This window comes from Notolepis coatsorum (genome assembly GCF_963971535.1).
Source record: "Notolepis coatsorum genome assembly, chromosome: 10".
Taxonomy (NCBI): Eukaryota; Metazoa; Chordata; class Actinopteri; order Aulopiformes; family Paralepididae; genus Notolepis; species Notolepis coatsorum.
The window spans coordinates 134,967,231-134,981,686 of NC_140174.1; the positions used below are offsets into that span (position 1 = coordinate 134,967,231).

The window sequence follows — 14,456 nt, forward strand, 5'->3', positions numbered from 1 at the left end:
TCATTGTAAAATAGCGACATTAGTGTAATTATTGTCAAACCCTAAATAGCATGTGGAATAGGTATTTCCGAATGAATTCAGCCTGGTTCATAGCGTTATTATAGGAATACTTCTTGCGGTGTGCGCTCAGATGTTTTCAGAGATATAGGGCATGTCTATTTGCAGAGAGAGAACATAATAATATTAAGTAGAGTTCGCTACCCGAGACACATTCTCCTTGATTTGTACCGCAATTTGAGACCCACATTGGAGCGTGGAGCAAAACGCAGTGTTGGATGTCTAATTTCCCCAACCCCCCCAACTACATACAATATCCATATATCAATAACAGGAGGCCAAGAGAGGATTTTATGCCAGGTTACCCAACATCATCGGAGCAATATATAGACTGTACCCATGTAGCTTTCAAAGCTCCATCAATAAACAAATCCAGTAATCTGAACGGGATTCCACTCGGTCAATGTACAGATAATCTGCGATGCACATTTTGGCTGATAATGTCGTTGCCGATGGCCGGAGTCTCATTCAGGCCTAATTGTATTTAATTCAATTGTAATGTTATTACTGGGGTATCTATAATTAAAACATCACTTCAATGCAGATCAGGGTTATCCACTGAAGCCATAATGACTCTGACCAGAACCACAGGCTCACAAGCGCACAATAGGCATTGTAGAGCGCAGAGTTGGCCTGCTGAAATTGATTTCATTTCAGTCATTACAGTGCTTAATGTCGGGTCAGCTTGTAATTTATTTATAATTTATGTGCTGGTTCTGTAGCACTAGGACTGGGTCAGTCAACATCCTTGGCTCCCGGCGCACTGAAGATAGTCTGCAGTCTGCACGCTCCCTCCTCCTCAGCGGAGTTGTCTGTGAACTTGGCAACTTCATTGGATTTATTTATTCTCTAAAAATATCTATAATCATACGATTAAATATTGTTTAAAATAAAACGCTAAATACTATTATTCAGTGTGTCATGTTTCCAAATAAGATTGTTCACAACGGGAAATGCTGTATATGTTCAATTAGTTGGTTCTGTGCGTAGAGACATTCTAAATTCTGTGCTTAAGAACGAAAATAGAACACTTTCTAAGCATTGTTGATAAATGAGGGCCCTGGACCATGTACATAGAATAGTTCTGAGGGGCCTTCAGAGGAATAACCCTTTCACTGCCACACTACCAAATGGTTAACCCTTTCACTGCGACAAAACAGAAGGTTAACCCTTTACTATCACACTACAGATGGTTATATTTAGTATCTGGCTTATCGCGTCCCGCTCTTAAGCCTATTGAGATACCACTTATCTCCTGTACCTACTGTACTCCACCACGAAAACAACTTGTACACCCACACCTGACCGGGTCCCGCCTCTATGGAGGCGTAGCCTATAAGACCATGGCCATGGTCACCAACACACCCTTCCTCTATTTTCGTTCCATCATATTGGATGCAGTGCACCTTATGTAACTAGTAGTATGAAAAAGATTGGAGGAATTGCGTAATGTTGAAAGCTTACCGGAGGTTGCGTGCCCCTGGCATCTTCGAAGCATGTTTCAGCGACACGACGGGCCTATGTTGATGTTTCCTCGTCTGACGACAGCAGATCGAGGGGCAGCGTACATGGTTTGGCTATCGGGCCGGCTTGTACAACGGTGAGCCCTGTGTCATCAGGCACGGGTATTAGTGTTAGTAATGCTGGGTTGTTTGTTACACAACCATGTTGTGTGTCGGCGCCAGGGGGGGATGGTTTGGTGAACGTTCACTGCGGTGAACGGGTTCCAAACGGTCCTGCAAGCATGCTGTTAAACAACTAATGCTAGCTACATGCTAATACTAATGCTACATGCTGAACTCTACTGCTACGCTGTTCTAATGTCTCCGCCGTGAGATGTTGTCACTTCTCCCTCCTCTTGCCCGGTTCATCAATGAAGGTCAGTTGGTAGCTGTTGTGGGGGTTTTGCTGAGTCCTATTTATGGGTAAATGGGTTGACAACAGGGTAGGCCGTGGCTAGGTAGCCTAGCCAGGTACGTTACCTTTGTGTTCCGGCGGGGTCTGTTGAACGGTGTCCCCATCTGGGAGCCGATGCGTGAGCTCGGCGGTGTAGCAGTAGAGCTATACTACTGCAGGATGGGACTTAACGGCGGGTTATGGCTCAGCTGGCTAGTTCCTATCCACATTGGCATCGGGTAGTGGGGCTATGGGTCCAGCCGACATTGTAAACATGTTGCGTGTTTGTGCGCAGGCGGTTGTTGATCTGGGTTCCACATCGCCTCACGCTAGGCTGTAGTAGTGTAGTGGGCTACTGTTTTGTTCTGTCACTCTGCTATGAGAAGGTCTGTCTATGCTACAGCTTTCTCTCCTCTCAACCATTCATGCTGACGGTCAATCGGTGTCTATTGGGGGAGTATGCAGGGGGGGGCTTTGTTTACCTTTTTTGGTAAATGGGCTAAGCTAGGGCTGGTGTGCTGTTGTGAATATTTTGAATGAAGGCGGGACTAGTTCGCTCTGGTCCGCCTCCCCTTAACGTTGTGTATAGGGGTTTGCTCATTCTACAGTATTTTGTGGTTTAGTTCTTTTATTCATTTAACCCTTTCATGGTGCACACCACAGTGGAGGTTGCTGTTTGCAACCACCAAGGGTGGTCCGTGTTAACATCAGTCCTTTGCTTTTGACATATTGAAACAGTGCCCCGCCCGGCCGACACCATGGGTGGGTCGGCCTGGCGAGTGGCTGGTGGGCTGCTAAAGCCTGTACCGTCACGGTATGGAATTGGCAGCGATTAGAACTGTGTTCGAATTGCTGTTTTTTCTATAAAAAAAATGGTGTCTGGTGGCGGGGCCTTGAGGGCCAGCCGACGTCGACACATCGCGCGAGGTTGTTGACGTTATTAGCTGTGACCTAGCCGCAAGCTATAACCGCTCAGGGTTCCCCTCTCCGCAGGGGATTTTTGGTCTTCTGCTGGAGCGCGGGCGGTATTGTCCTAGGCCCCACACCGCGCAGCCCGAAGAAGAGAGAGCACGGCCTCGTCAGCGGCGATGACGAGGCCCTCGACAGGCGGCCATGTTTTCCCCCGCCAGAGGTATCCTGGGCGTTGAATCGACAGGTGTCCACAAGGCCGACAGCCTTGGCGGCCGAGGGATCGGCCATGTTGGATGGTTTCGGCTTGAACAACAAGCCGTCACCGTCCTGCCGCGAGCAGCCCGCTCTCCGATCACTCCCTTCCCCAACACCAGCGGAAAAAGTGGGCTCTGATTGTTTCCTTTGGCTGCGGGCCGCATGCCTTCGTTGAAGCGCGGGCGGCACCACTTTTCGCTTCTCATGGGGACAGGGGTTGACACCCAGTTGATGGCTGAGCCTGGGTCTGTCCGTGAGAATGTTGTGCTGTCAAGCGGCTCCCACACCATAAGCTGTGTTGGTTGAGCCTGGTGTTACGTCTGTCAACTATAAGTGTTGTCAGCAGGGGGGCTCGAAACCTTTTGAGGCACACAGTGCGGGCTTCCCCGGCCTCGCCTTCGCCAGGCCAGGTATCATGTTGGTGCCTCCCACTCCTGAAAGATTGGCAGTGGTCTCGCAGGCACGCGTGATTTGGGTGGTAGTAATATCACTGCAGGGCTACGGTGTGTAGGAACCCATGGGGTCCTTACACCTTGCATGTCCGGCTGCAGAACAACTCCTCAGCATGTTCTGGAGGGGTGTTCAGTGGGGGGGCTTTTTTCACCTAGAAAGCCCCCCGTATCAAACCGGCCCTTTCTGTCGGGGTCCCCCCTTGGGTGCGATTGCCTCATGGGTGGTGTCTGGGTCAGATGTCCCGACACGTAACGCTCTGCTCGCACGGTTCCAGGGTTGGCTACGCACAGCGGGTGGGACCGGGCCAACTATCTACAGTTCCTGGCGGACCTGCGCCACATGGCGGCTGGTGCGTTGGGAGTGTCATCACATATGACTACGGCAGTACCATATGTCGAGGTGGATGGAGAGAACGCTGAGGCGGGGACTTGTGTTTACACAACCCCACCCGTTTTCGGGTTTGGTACAGACCTTATTGTCAGGGTCTCCAGCAGTGACAGCTCTGGTCAACGAGATCTAATCTCTGTGGACGAAGCAAGCCATCGTCGTGGCGTTCTCCTCCCGGTGTTCTCTGGTGCCTGAGAAATCGGGAGGGGGGGGGGGGGGGGGGGATGTCAGACCCAGGCTGGACCTGTCCCATGGGAAGGTTCAGCATTTTTTGGATCGTCTCCTACCTGTTGAACACTGTCAGGTGGGGGTCTGGTTCTCCTCCATAGACCTGTAGGATGCGTATGCGCATCTCCGATCTTCCATCCTAGGGCTTACCTATGCTTCCTTTGCAGGGTTAGCGTATGAGTACCAGAGGCTGCCGTTCGGTTTTCTCTGGCTCCCCGCATCTTCACCAAGTGCGTGGAGGCCGCACTGGGGCCTCTGCGTCGTCAGGGGTTACGGAGTGTATTCTGCCCTGACAACGTTCTGGTCCTTCGCGGTCAAGGTGGATCGTCAGGTCTCGTACCAGGCAGGTCCCTACCAGCCTGGGGTTTGCTGTAGACTGGAAGTAGAGTACTTCTCTTCCCAGTCAACGGTTGGAGGACTATGGGCATCCCTCTCAGAGCGTGTTGTCAACACGCTCGGGAGGTTCCGTCCTAGGACGGTTACGGCGCTGTCTCACGTCACGTTTTTCACCGACGCCTCCCTCGCTGGTGACGCGTCGGGCCAACGCAGTAGGGGGCAGCTGGCAAACCATGCTGCCCGGTCTGCGCTACGTTCAATGTGTTGGTATTGAAAGCGGTCCTTCTGGTCCTCAAACGGTGTTGATCAGGACGGACAATGCGACGTCAGTGTCGTATATCGACAGACAGGGAGGAGTACGCTCCCCCCGTCTGCACCAGGCGGCGGGCGGCTGGCTATGGGCGTCCTCCATCTGCGTGGCCTGAGGGCTCCCCACATCCCCGGCAGGGAGAATGTGGGTGCAGGTGTACTGTCGCGGGGCGGTCCTCATCCTGACGGGTGGGGATTACGTCCGGACATAGCCAGGCAGGTCTGAGACCGATGCCGTACCGCCTGGGATTCTTCCCCATACATCTGTTAGGTCAGTTGTTGGGACGGGTACGTTGAGGGGCGCAGGTTCTTGATCCTGATGGTGTTACCATCCGGAATGCGCATGCTCCCTCCACTGTCGCGCTTTACGCGGGCAGATGACGTATGTTCCAAGTGTAGTGTAGGGCGGGGGGCCGGGACCCAGTCTCCTGCCCCCTGGATGCTGTCCTTAGTTACCTCCAGTCTCTCCTTGATAGACTGTTGGCTTCGATGGTGAGGGTATATGCAGCAGCTATATCCTCCTATCATGAGGGATTTGAGGGGATGTCTTGTTCAGCCACCCTCTTGTGAAGCGTTTCCTGCTTGGCGCTCGACGCGTTAAGCCGGTGCAACGCTCCTTGGCTTTGACTTGGGATCTTCAATTGGTCCTCGGTCGGTTGTCCTTGGCCCCGTTTGAGCCGCTCGAGCAGACGCCGTTGGAACAGCTATCGTTCAAGACAGCGTTCTTGCTGGCTGTCACCTCCGCTGAACGCGTGGGTGTGCTTTGTGCTCTCTCGGTACGTCCAGAGTGAGTAGTCCGATTGCGGTACCACTCTGCGGCCTAATCCTGCCTTCGTGCCTGTAAATATCCGGAGTTCTTCCGCTCCAGAGATATTGTGGTTCAGGAGTTTCATCCGCCTCCTCACGCTAGTGAGTTAGATGCGGGCCTTCACCTGTCATGTCCGGTCCGTGCTTTGGGAATTACCTCAGCTGTACTCAGGACCTCGGGGTCACCATTCAGCTTTTTGTCTGTCACGGTGGTTCTCATGCCGGTAAGGCACTATCGAACAACGCCTGTCCCATTGGTTGTGCGAGGGCATTGCCCTCTGCTACACGTTGGCTGGGCAGGATCCCCCTGGGGGCGTCAGGGCGCACTCCACTCGTGGGGTGGCTGCCTCTGCCGCTCTCCTGGGAGGGGCTTCGGTGGAGGATCATGGTCCTCCCCGGGCCCCTTTGTAAGGTTTTACCTCATGGACATGACCGGGGGTTCTGTCTCCCAGGCGGTTCTGGGGTCTGTGGCCTTTCCTGCTTCCCGTCCTTTGGTAGGGTAGCAGGAGTGTGTGGGTATGGGCCACAGTGTGTTAGGTCACACGTGGTTCTGCCTGTGCTGTGTGTTCAAGGGGTTCTAGTTCCCTCTTGCTCGCACTCAGGTGGAGTTGACTGCGCCCCCCCTTCATTAGGAAGGATGGGGTGACAGGGCTCCCCGAACCCCTTGATGTGGGCTTACGGGTCCTCAGGGGGTACATCTGTCGGGTCTCGCGTCCGCTCTAACCCATATCTCAATAGGCTTAAGAGCGGGACGCGATAAGCCAGATACGGAATATAACGATTATATTTATTTTTATAGTTATATGAGTATTGGCTGAGCGTCCCGCTCTTAAGCGGCCCTGAGTTCCCTTTTGAGGGATCTTTTACTGGAACGGGATTTTGGCGAGGAAGGGTGTGTTGGTGACCATGGCCATGGTCTTATAGGCTACGCCTCCATAGAGGCGGGACCCGGTCAGGTGTGGGTGTACAAGTTGTTTTCGTGGTGGAGTACAGTAGGTACAGGAGATAAGGGGTATCTCAATAGGCTTAAGAGCGGGACGCTCAGCCAATACTCATATAACTAGGTTATATACATAACCTATCGTTAACCTTCTGTAGTGTGGTAGTGAAAGGGTTAAATTGGCATGTTATTCCTCAGTATCTGCTATGGTTGGCAGTTGCACATAGTGGAAGTGTCATTGTGCTGTCTGTATGTAGCGACCTTAAAGGTATTTGAATCTGACTGCATTTATGATGTCCTTACACATTTTTTGTTTATGTCAACGTTAATAAATCTTTCAAATGTGTGATGGTGAGATGGATTTATCAAAATAAGTACAAATACTCTTATAACTGTATCAAAATAAACTACAAAATACTGGTGGGAAGGAATGTGTCTTGTGTAGGCATGTGGAATGTTAGAATGTTAGACACATTTTAGAATGTGTCTAAAATGTAGGCAACATATTTTGTAAATACTGAAAATACGTCCTTAAAAAGGTATGAGACCAGAAAGTTGTGTAAACTGGCAAGTGTTTTTGAGTGGTTGCATAATGTAACTGAGAAGTCTACGCAGTGTAAGGGCATGTGAGCCCTAGGTTTGAATGTACAGCAGGGAGTAGATGATATTCCTTCAGTAGGACATCCTGCACCCTCTGCTCTTTCAGCCTGGCCTGTGAATAACTCTACATATTCCACTGGTCTGAGATCATAATGATGTATTCCAGAGGTCTGAGACCAGACTGACCTGTGAATAACTATGTATTACACTGGTCTGACTGGTAAATAACTCTACAGTACATATTCCACTGGTCTGAGATCAGTCTGACTGGTGAATAACTCTACAGTACAGATTCCACTGGTCTGAGATCAGTCTGACTGGTGAATAACTCTACAGTACAGATTCCACTGGTCTGAGATCAGTCTGACTGGTGAATAACTCTACAGTACAGATTCCACTGGTCTGAGATCAGTCTGACTGGTGAATGTCTCTATGTATTACACTGCTTTACAGTAGGCTTTATGATATAATCCAGGTGCTAATTTACCCCTATGAATAATCCTTCTCATTAGCCTAATATCACAGCATCCATCTGTCCCAGTGGCTTGAAAAAGTTGTTTTTATTAACTTTTTGTGAGGGCTGGGTAAGGACTGCATGCTGCCCAACGTGGGGGAGTGCCGAACATTCCACCTCATGCTCCTGTGAGTCGGGAGACTACTAGTACTGCTGGTTGCCTTCCACTCATTGCCAGGTCGTTCTGTATGCTACCATCAACCGCTGCGCTTCTGGTGAGACATCGTCTTCGCTCTCTATCTCTATAATCCCACGGGAGGATTTCCTATGTTCTCACTGGGAGACGTCGTGCCATCCGTTGCTACCATCTACCGCCGCGTCTCTGAGGTGAGACATCGTGCCAGCTACTGCCCTACTCCCTCTTCGTGGACCTCGTTCCCGGGGTGAGGCCTCGTCATCGCTCTCTATTGTTCCACGGGAGGATGCCCGTGTTCTCACTCCGTTCCCCTTGGACCCCCTGTTTGCTGTGTTGCCCGTCGGCAGCGTTCTGGTGAGTCTGTACGAGACCAGACTCCGAACTTTCGTTTTAATCCATGGACTCAAGAAGAATCTCCTGTGTATTTTTTGTTCGCCCTTTAACACTTTCAGTGCCGGGCCGTGTTTTCCTATTTACCCCGTTGAGTGCCACCATCCACGGCCAATGTTAACGTTAATATCGCCTAATCTATGTTTTAAATTATGGCTATGTGTCTAATCTGCCTGTCGCTTATCAAAGACAAATTTTCCAGTCAACATTGGCAAGGCAGATTGTATTTGTATCGCTTCATTTCCGTTTGATAGCATTTTGAAAATCACCCGTTTTCCGGGGGAAAACAACCCATGCCTATGATAATCGCCTTTTACTGGAATATTGCAGAACATTGTCATTTGTCGGCCTATTTATGAATCGTTTTCAAATAAACGCTAGATGATCGATAGTATATGTGTGCGCACACACGCTCGTGCCGTGCGCTGATAATCGCTGCTGTTATTTCCTCATGGCTTTTACAGTCAAAACAGCCATATCACATATCACATAAACGCTGATTATCCTAACACTGATAACATAGATTCCTTACCTGAGGTCAGATGGTATCCAAATGGTTTATTCCAATTTCCGATCGCCATTCGAAAAAATCGATAAAATGTATTGATCAACCGTGTATACAGTAGAACACATGATCCGCATGGCTCAGAGGCTCCAGAATGAACTCTGGTAGACCCCGGCTGCATCAGTGAGAAGTAAAATGTGGAGTCAGAAATCCGTTCTCCCATTCACTTTCATTGAGTCCATTCCAAAAGGGTGATTTACCATCTGGGAGACGATAGGGGGCGCTTTTTTCACATCTGAGCGCCGGCGGTCCCTGGATCTCCAACGGTAGGCTCGCGTGATGCAATATGATTTCAGATCGCTAATAAAAAAAATAAAAAAAAACACCAGAGAATACTCGTGACGTGGCATTCAACGTTCGGGTCGTAAACCCGAGAAAAGCCGTGAGTGGCGCTCAAAGTGTTAAAGGGACAGCGCTGCATTTTTTGTTGTTTCTTGGACTCTAGTGTTTTTCACCCTTAACACATTCAGTGCCAACGACGAGATTAGTCGGCTTAACTCGCCATGCGTTGAGTGCCAAGACCAGAGAAAAAATGAGAAAACTCGGTTTTAATCGTTATTTCTTTTATTAGCAATATCCATTCATTTTTCATCCATCCAGCCTGACGTTATCATTGGGAATGGGTCTGAGCTCGAAAAGGGCAAATACCGCCGCCTATCGTCTCCCAGATGGTATTGCACATCATTGGATTGGATTGGGTGGGCATGTGCATCAGAAAAAAAGTCCGGTCTGCGTCTATACTTTTACCAACAAACTTCCAGTTCCGCGTTCGCGTTCTGCGATCTGATTGGCCACTGACGTTTCTGGTCATGTGACATGTGCGCCAATCGCGTGACGCCTGTTTCTGCGCCTATTTCCGCCTCTAACAGCCTGCAAACTACCTAACGCCTAGTTATATCACTGGTTAAGCTTAGGCGACTCTTTCGAAGTTGGTTAAGGTTAGAGTTTGGAATCAGGGCTGGTGTTCTATCGCCCTGCTCTAAGACAAACTCTAACCTTAACCAACTTCGAAAGAGTGCCTAAGCTTAACCAGTGATAGAAACAGGCGTCACACGATTGGCGAAAAATTACAATGTGTTTTGTGTATTCCACTAAAGAGCTATTATCGCGGAATTTCTCTGGAATTACTAGAACTCTCCAAAACTATACTCGTATTCAAAACGGTATCAAACGGAAATGTACCAATGAAAAAACAATCCGTTTCATACATGTTGACTGCAAGCAAGTACTTGATAAGCGAGGGGTGTTTTAGACCCATAGCCATAATTTAAGATATAGTTTAAGCCTTCGCAAATTTATGTGTGTGTGTGTGTGTGTGGTTGTGTGTGTGCGTGTGTATATGCGTGTGTGTGTGTGCATATGAGTGTGTGTCTGTGTTTTGTTTTTGTTGACACCAGCCACAGGGAGGTGCTGGTCATAGAAGTAGGCTGTACCTTTGATCTGTACATGGACCAGGCCTTCCGGGACAAGTATATCAAATACCAACCACTGCTCAGTGTGATGGCCGACCTTGGGTATAGGTGTAGATATAGTGTACTTGTATTCGGAAGTCTTGGCCATGTATACAAATGCACCATGACCGGTCTGAGAATTGCTGCAATGTCTAAAAGAAAAGCCAAACAAATTGCCAAATATTGCTCTGTCTCAGCTATTATTGGCAGCTTAGCCGCGTGGAGAAGGAGGTGCTATGTGTACCCTTGAAGGCCAACTTGCAGGTTAAACCCTACTCTGCAATTATGGGTAGTTTACATCATTGGTATCTAATTTCATTCTTTATTTTTTTCCATTTGACGCCGGAAATGCCACTCAGAAAGGGTTAAAAAGGTCCACGCACGAATAACATGCACAGAGCAAATCTAAAAGCTTATCAGAGGCTAGCAGGGCCGTGACGTCACTCCAGGTAACTTTCCCTACTTCTGATCCACTACAATGGAGTTTGACGAGTGCAGAAAGCTATTTCCTTGATCCAAATGGACGCCTTACAAGACGCAAATGGGTTTAATCGTCGGAGACTTTGATGGACCAGCTACAACTGGTTGAAACAAGGTAGTTATAAGGTTTTTAATGTCGTAAAAAAAGAACTACATGTACCACTAGGCAGCCTGTTGTTCAGTACAGCAGCGCTACTGGTCTGTGGGCTGTCACCTGATCCCCCGGTCATAGTACCAAGCTGGCTATATCGCTCTGGCTAACGTTACCCCGCTAACGTTAGCATTATGTCTACTGTCGTGCATGTAAAAGAGTTTTGGGAACGAGTAAAATGTGCAGGTCCTCTTCTCAGACCTGTGGGGCAAAGCACTGCACACGCATCATGCCGGCTAGCAAGCTACATGTCGCGGCATGTTGATACGATAGTAGCCCCCTCGGATAGCACTCGGTGCATCACAGTCACGAAAGGGGCTACCACGATAGCTATTAGCTAACTAACGTTACCGTTACAAGCTCAAACACCTTATAACTACTACTATTGTCGTGTCCATAAGTTCCCTGGCAGAATACTTGTGAGGACAAAGGTATACAAAGAGGAGAGAACCATTTTAAATCGGGCCATGTTAGGAGTTTCGAGAATGCTGGCTACCAAGCTAGCTAACTTAGCTACTAACGTTATAAACACAATATGTACAATGACACAATGATTTACATTATTACAAATATGGTAACGTGGTTGTGGCTTTTACAAATAGTGGTTAGCTTTAGAGATGAATGGCTATGATCACGGAGCAATAGTGTTAGGTGAAACAGAGACTAGCTCCTCGGCTAGTAGTAGCAAGGCTCTGTGCTTCGTGCCACTACCTGCCTGTGACTCTCAGAGCCCCTGCTGCCCTGCACCTCGTGTGATGTCATCATTAAGATGACACACGCACGCTATGAACCATGGATTAAAATATGCATGTGCGTGGAGGTTGTGGTTTGGTCGACAAAATGTTTGATAAAAACGCTAAAACTGGGTCAATTTCGATAATTTTTTTCCCCCTCTTCATGAAAGTCAGCGTTGGCCTAGTCACATTGTTTATTGAACAAAAATACAACCTGCAAGTTGGCCTTTAAGTGTTCAGTGCTGCTTGGCCCCGATATATTTGATTCCCTGTTTATGTAATATAATTTGTGGAACCAAATAAAGTATTCAAATGTGTGTGTGTGTGTGTGGTTGTGCGCGTGCGCGCGCGTGTGTGTGTGTGTACTCTCTTACATGCCGCCTGAAGATCCTGTCCAGCAGGCTGCGTCTGGGGGGCTCAGGTGGCTGGTTCCAGTCCAGGTCTGGGGGTCTCGTCCCCTGAGGCCCAAACAGGTTCAAATCACTGAAACATTCTGTCTCTATCATCTACAGAGAGGAAGAGAAAGAGAGAAGAAGAGAAAGAGAGAAGAAGAGAAGAGAAGAGACGAGAAGAGAAGAGACAAGAAAAGAAGAGAAGAGAAGTGAAGAGACGAGACGAGAAGAGACAGAAAACAAGATTAATTATACAATGGCATGCACATTTCTCGATTCTGATTGGCTAAAACTAGGGATGCTTGATATTGGCTTTTTTACCGATACCGATATACCGATATTGTCCAACTCTTAATTTCCGATACCGATATCAACCGATACCGATATATGCAGGGTTTCCCCCCCCCAAAAAAATGGAATAATTTCAGGTAATTAACATTACATATCTCTTGTTGTGGAATTAACACAACTATGCATACTTTTGACAATAAATTAAATCTGAATTTGTTCTTACTTGCTTGCCTGGGTAAATAAAGGTTATAGAAATGTAAAAAAAATATATATATATATATTTTCTTTTTCTTTTTTTGAAAACCGATACCGATATTTTCCGATATCACATTTTAATGCCGATATCGGCCGATAATATCGGACATCCCTAGCTAAAACAGTCAAGTTACACGTGGTTATTTGTCATAACCCCACGCTCGTGGTCCTAGAGCCCGCCCACAACCCAATTACCATCAGTCCGCCAGTCGTGGATTTAGAAGTGAAAGCAAGATGGCGGACAATAATCTTACGAATGGATATGTTGATAGGGTCATAACGACTAAATCAAAAACGATTCTGTCACGGCGAATGTGTTAGTTTCTTAAACAATGTTGGATTATGTAATTGGTGGGTCATGAGTCATTGTGGAACAAAATAAATATTGCGTGAATTTTTTATTTATTTTTAACCTACTTTCTATAGAAGCAGCTGGGAGTAGCGCTGTTTTAAGTGAGCGTGGGTTATTGAATTGATTGATTGATTGATTGCAAATTTTATTACTGTCCGCCTTGTTTCCAACTGGTTAAGCTTGGCGACTCTTTCGAAGTCGCCCTCTTTCGAAGTTGGTTATGCTTAGAGTTTGTCTTTAGAGCAGGGTGATAGACCACCAGCCCTGATTCCGGACAGTAATACAATTTGCAATCAATCAATTCAATAATCCACGCTCACTTAAAACAGCGCACCTCCCAGCTGCTTCTATAGAAAGTAGGTTCAAAATAAATTCTCTCCTATAGGGCAACTTTTTTTTAACCTACTTTCTATAGAAGCATCTAATAATGAAGTTCTATAGAATGTAGGAAAAAAAAATAAAAAATTGGATGTGTTAGTTTGTTGGATGTATTAGTTGAGAGACAGTTGGATGTGTTAGTTTGTTGGATGTCTTAGTTGAAAGACAGTTGGATGTGTTAGTTTGTTGGATGTCTTAGTTGAGAGACAGTTGGATGTGTTAGTTTGTTGGATGTGTTAAGTTGAGAGACAGTTGCACTTCCGAGCTGCTTCCACACGGAGGCAACTGCTCTCTTTTTTTTTTGGGAACTACTTTTTTCTGCAGATGGTTGTCAATAAATCTTTTTTTTGTATCTACTTTTTCTCCCATTTTCTATTTTTCTCCCATCCAAATTTCGTATTGTCCAATTCTCCCCTCCCCTGTCTCGAACGCTGTTAGGCCATGCCTCCCACTGGCCGGCTGCAATGTGGACCAAGCCTTGCATCACGTGTCCTCTCCGGTACACGAGGAGGCAGCCGTCGCATCTTTTCACCTGCACAGCGCGATCTCTCAGCGGTGAGGGTCTGCGTGGGAGGGACACGCCGCCCTCGTCGCTTCCTGATTCTGCTGCGCAGGCGCACCAACTGACCTGTAAGAGTCACTGTCCACAACGTCCGATCCCCACCCACCAGCTTCCCACCCCTAACACTGACAATTGCGTTAGTATGAACGACCAGCCAAGCTGGTAACAATGCCGAGAGCTGGGCTCGAACCCAGCATCTCCTGCATTAGTGGCGAGCGTCTTGCCTACTGCGCCACTTAGCCGCCCCGTTTTGTCAATAAATCTTCAATTAATGTGTGTTTATTGTATAGCAATAAGGTTTGATGACATCGGTCATTGTATAAAAGCCATTACACCACGCGCAGTCGTGGGTTATGAGAATTAGACCATGCCTAGGGGGGTCTAACCACCCTCGGCTGCGCCTCGGGCCTAACTACCACCCCTAGGCATGGTCTAATTCTCATAACCCACTCCTGCGTGTGATGTAATGCTTTATTTAACTTCATCACCACATTTAAATGTTTTGCATTTACAGTAGTCATTTGGCTGACGCTTTTATCCAAAGCGACTTACAAACTGTGAACAACAAGTCAGCAGGAGGGTGCACCTCTGGTAGCTCTCATCACCGATGTGAGTCCCTCCAGTA

At 47.8% G+C, this 14,456-nt stretch overlaps 1 protein-coding gene across 2 annotated transcripts in view; it reads right to left on the reverse strand.

Moving 5' to 3' along the window:
- Window positions 1-14,456, reverse strand: part of grk5l (G protein-coupled receptor kinase 5 like) — a 114,656-nt gene that overhangs the window by 5,111 nt on the left and 95,089 nt on the right. For both annotated transcript variants that reach the window (XM_084323289.1, XM_084323288.1), the window contains one exon: window positions 11,976-12,107. In XM_084323289.1, the coding sequence (XP_084179415.1) occupies window positions 11,976-12,107 (132 nt within the window). The remainder of the gene's footprint in view (window positions 1-11,975; window positions 12,108-14,456) is intronic.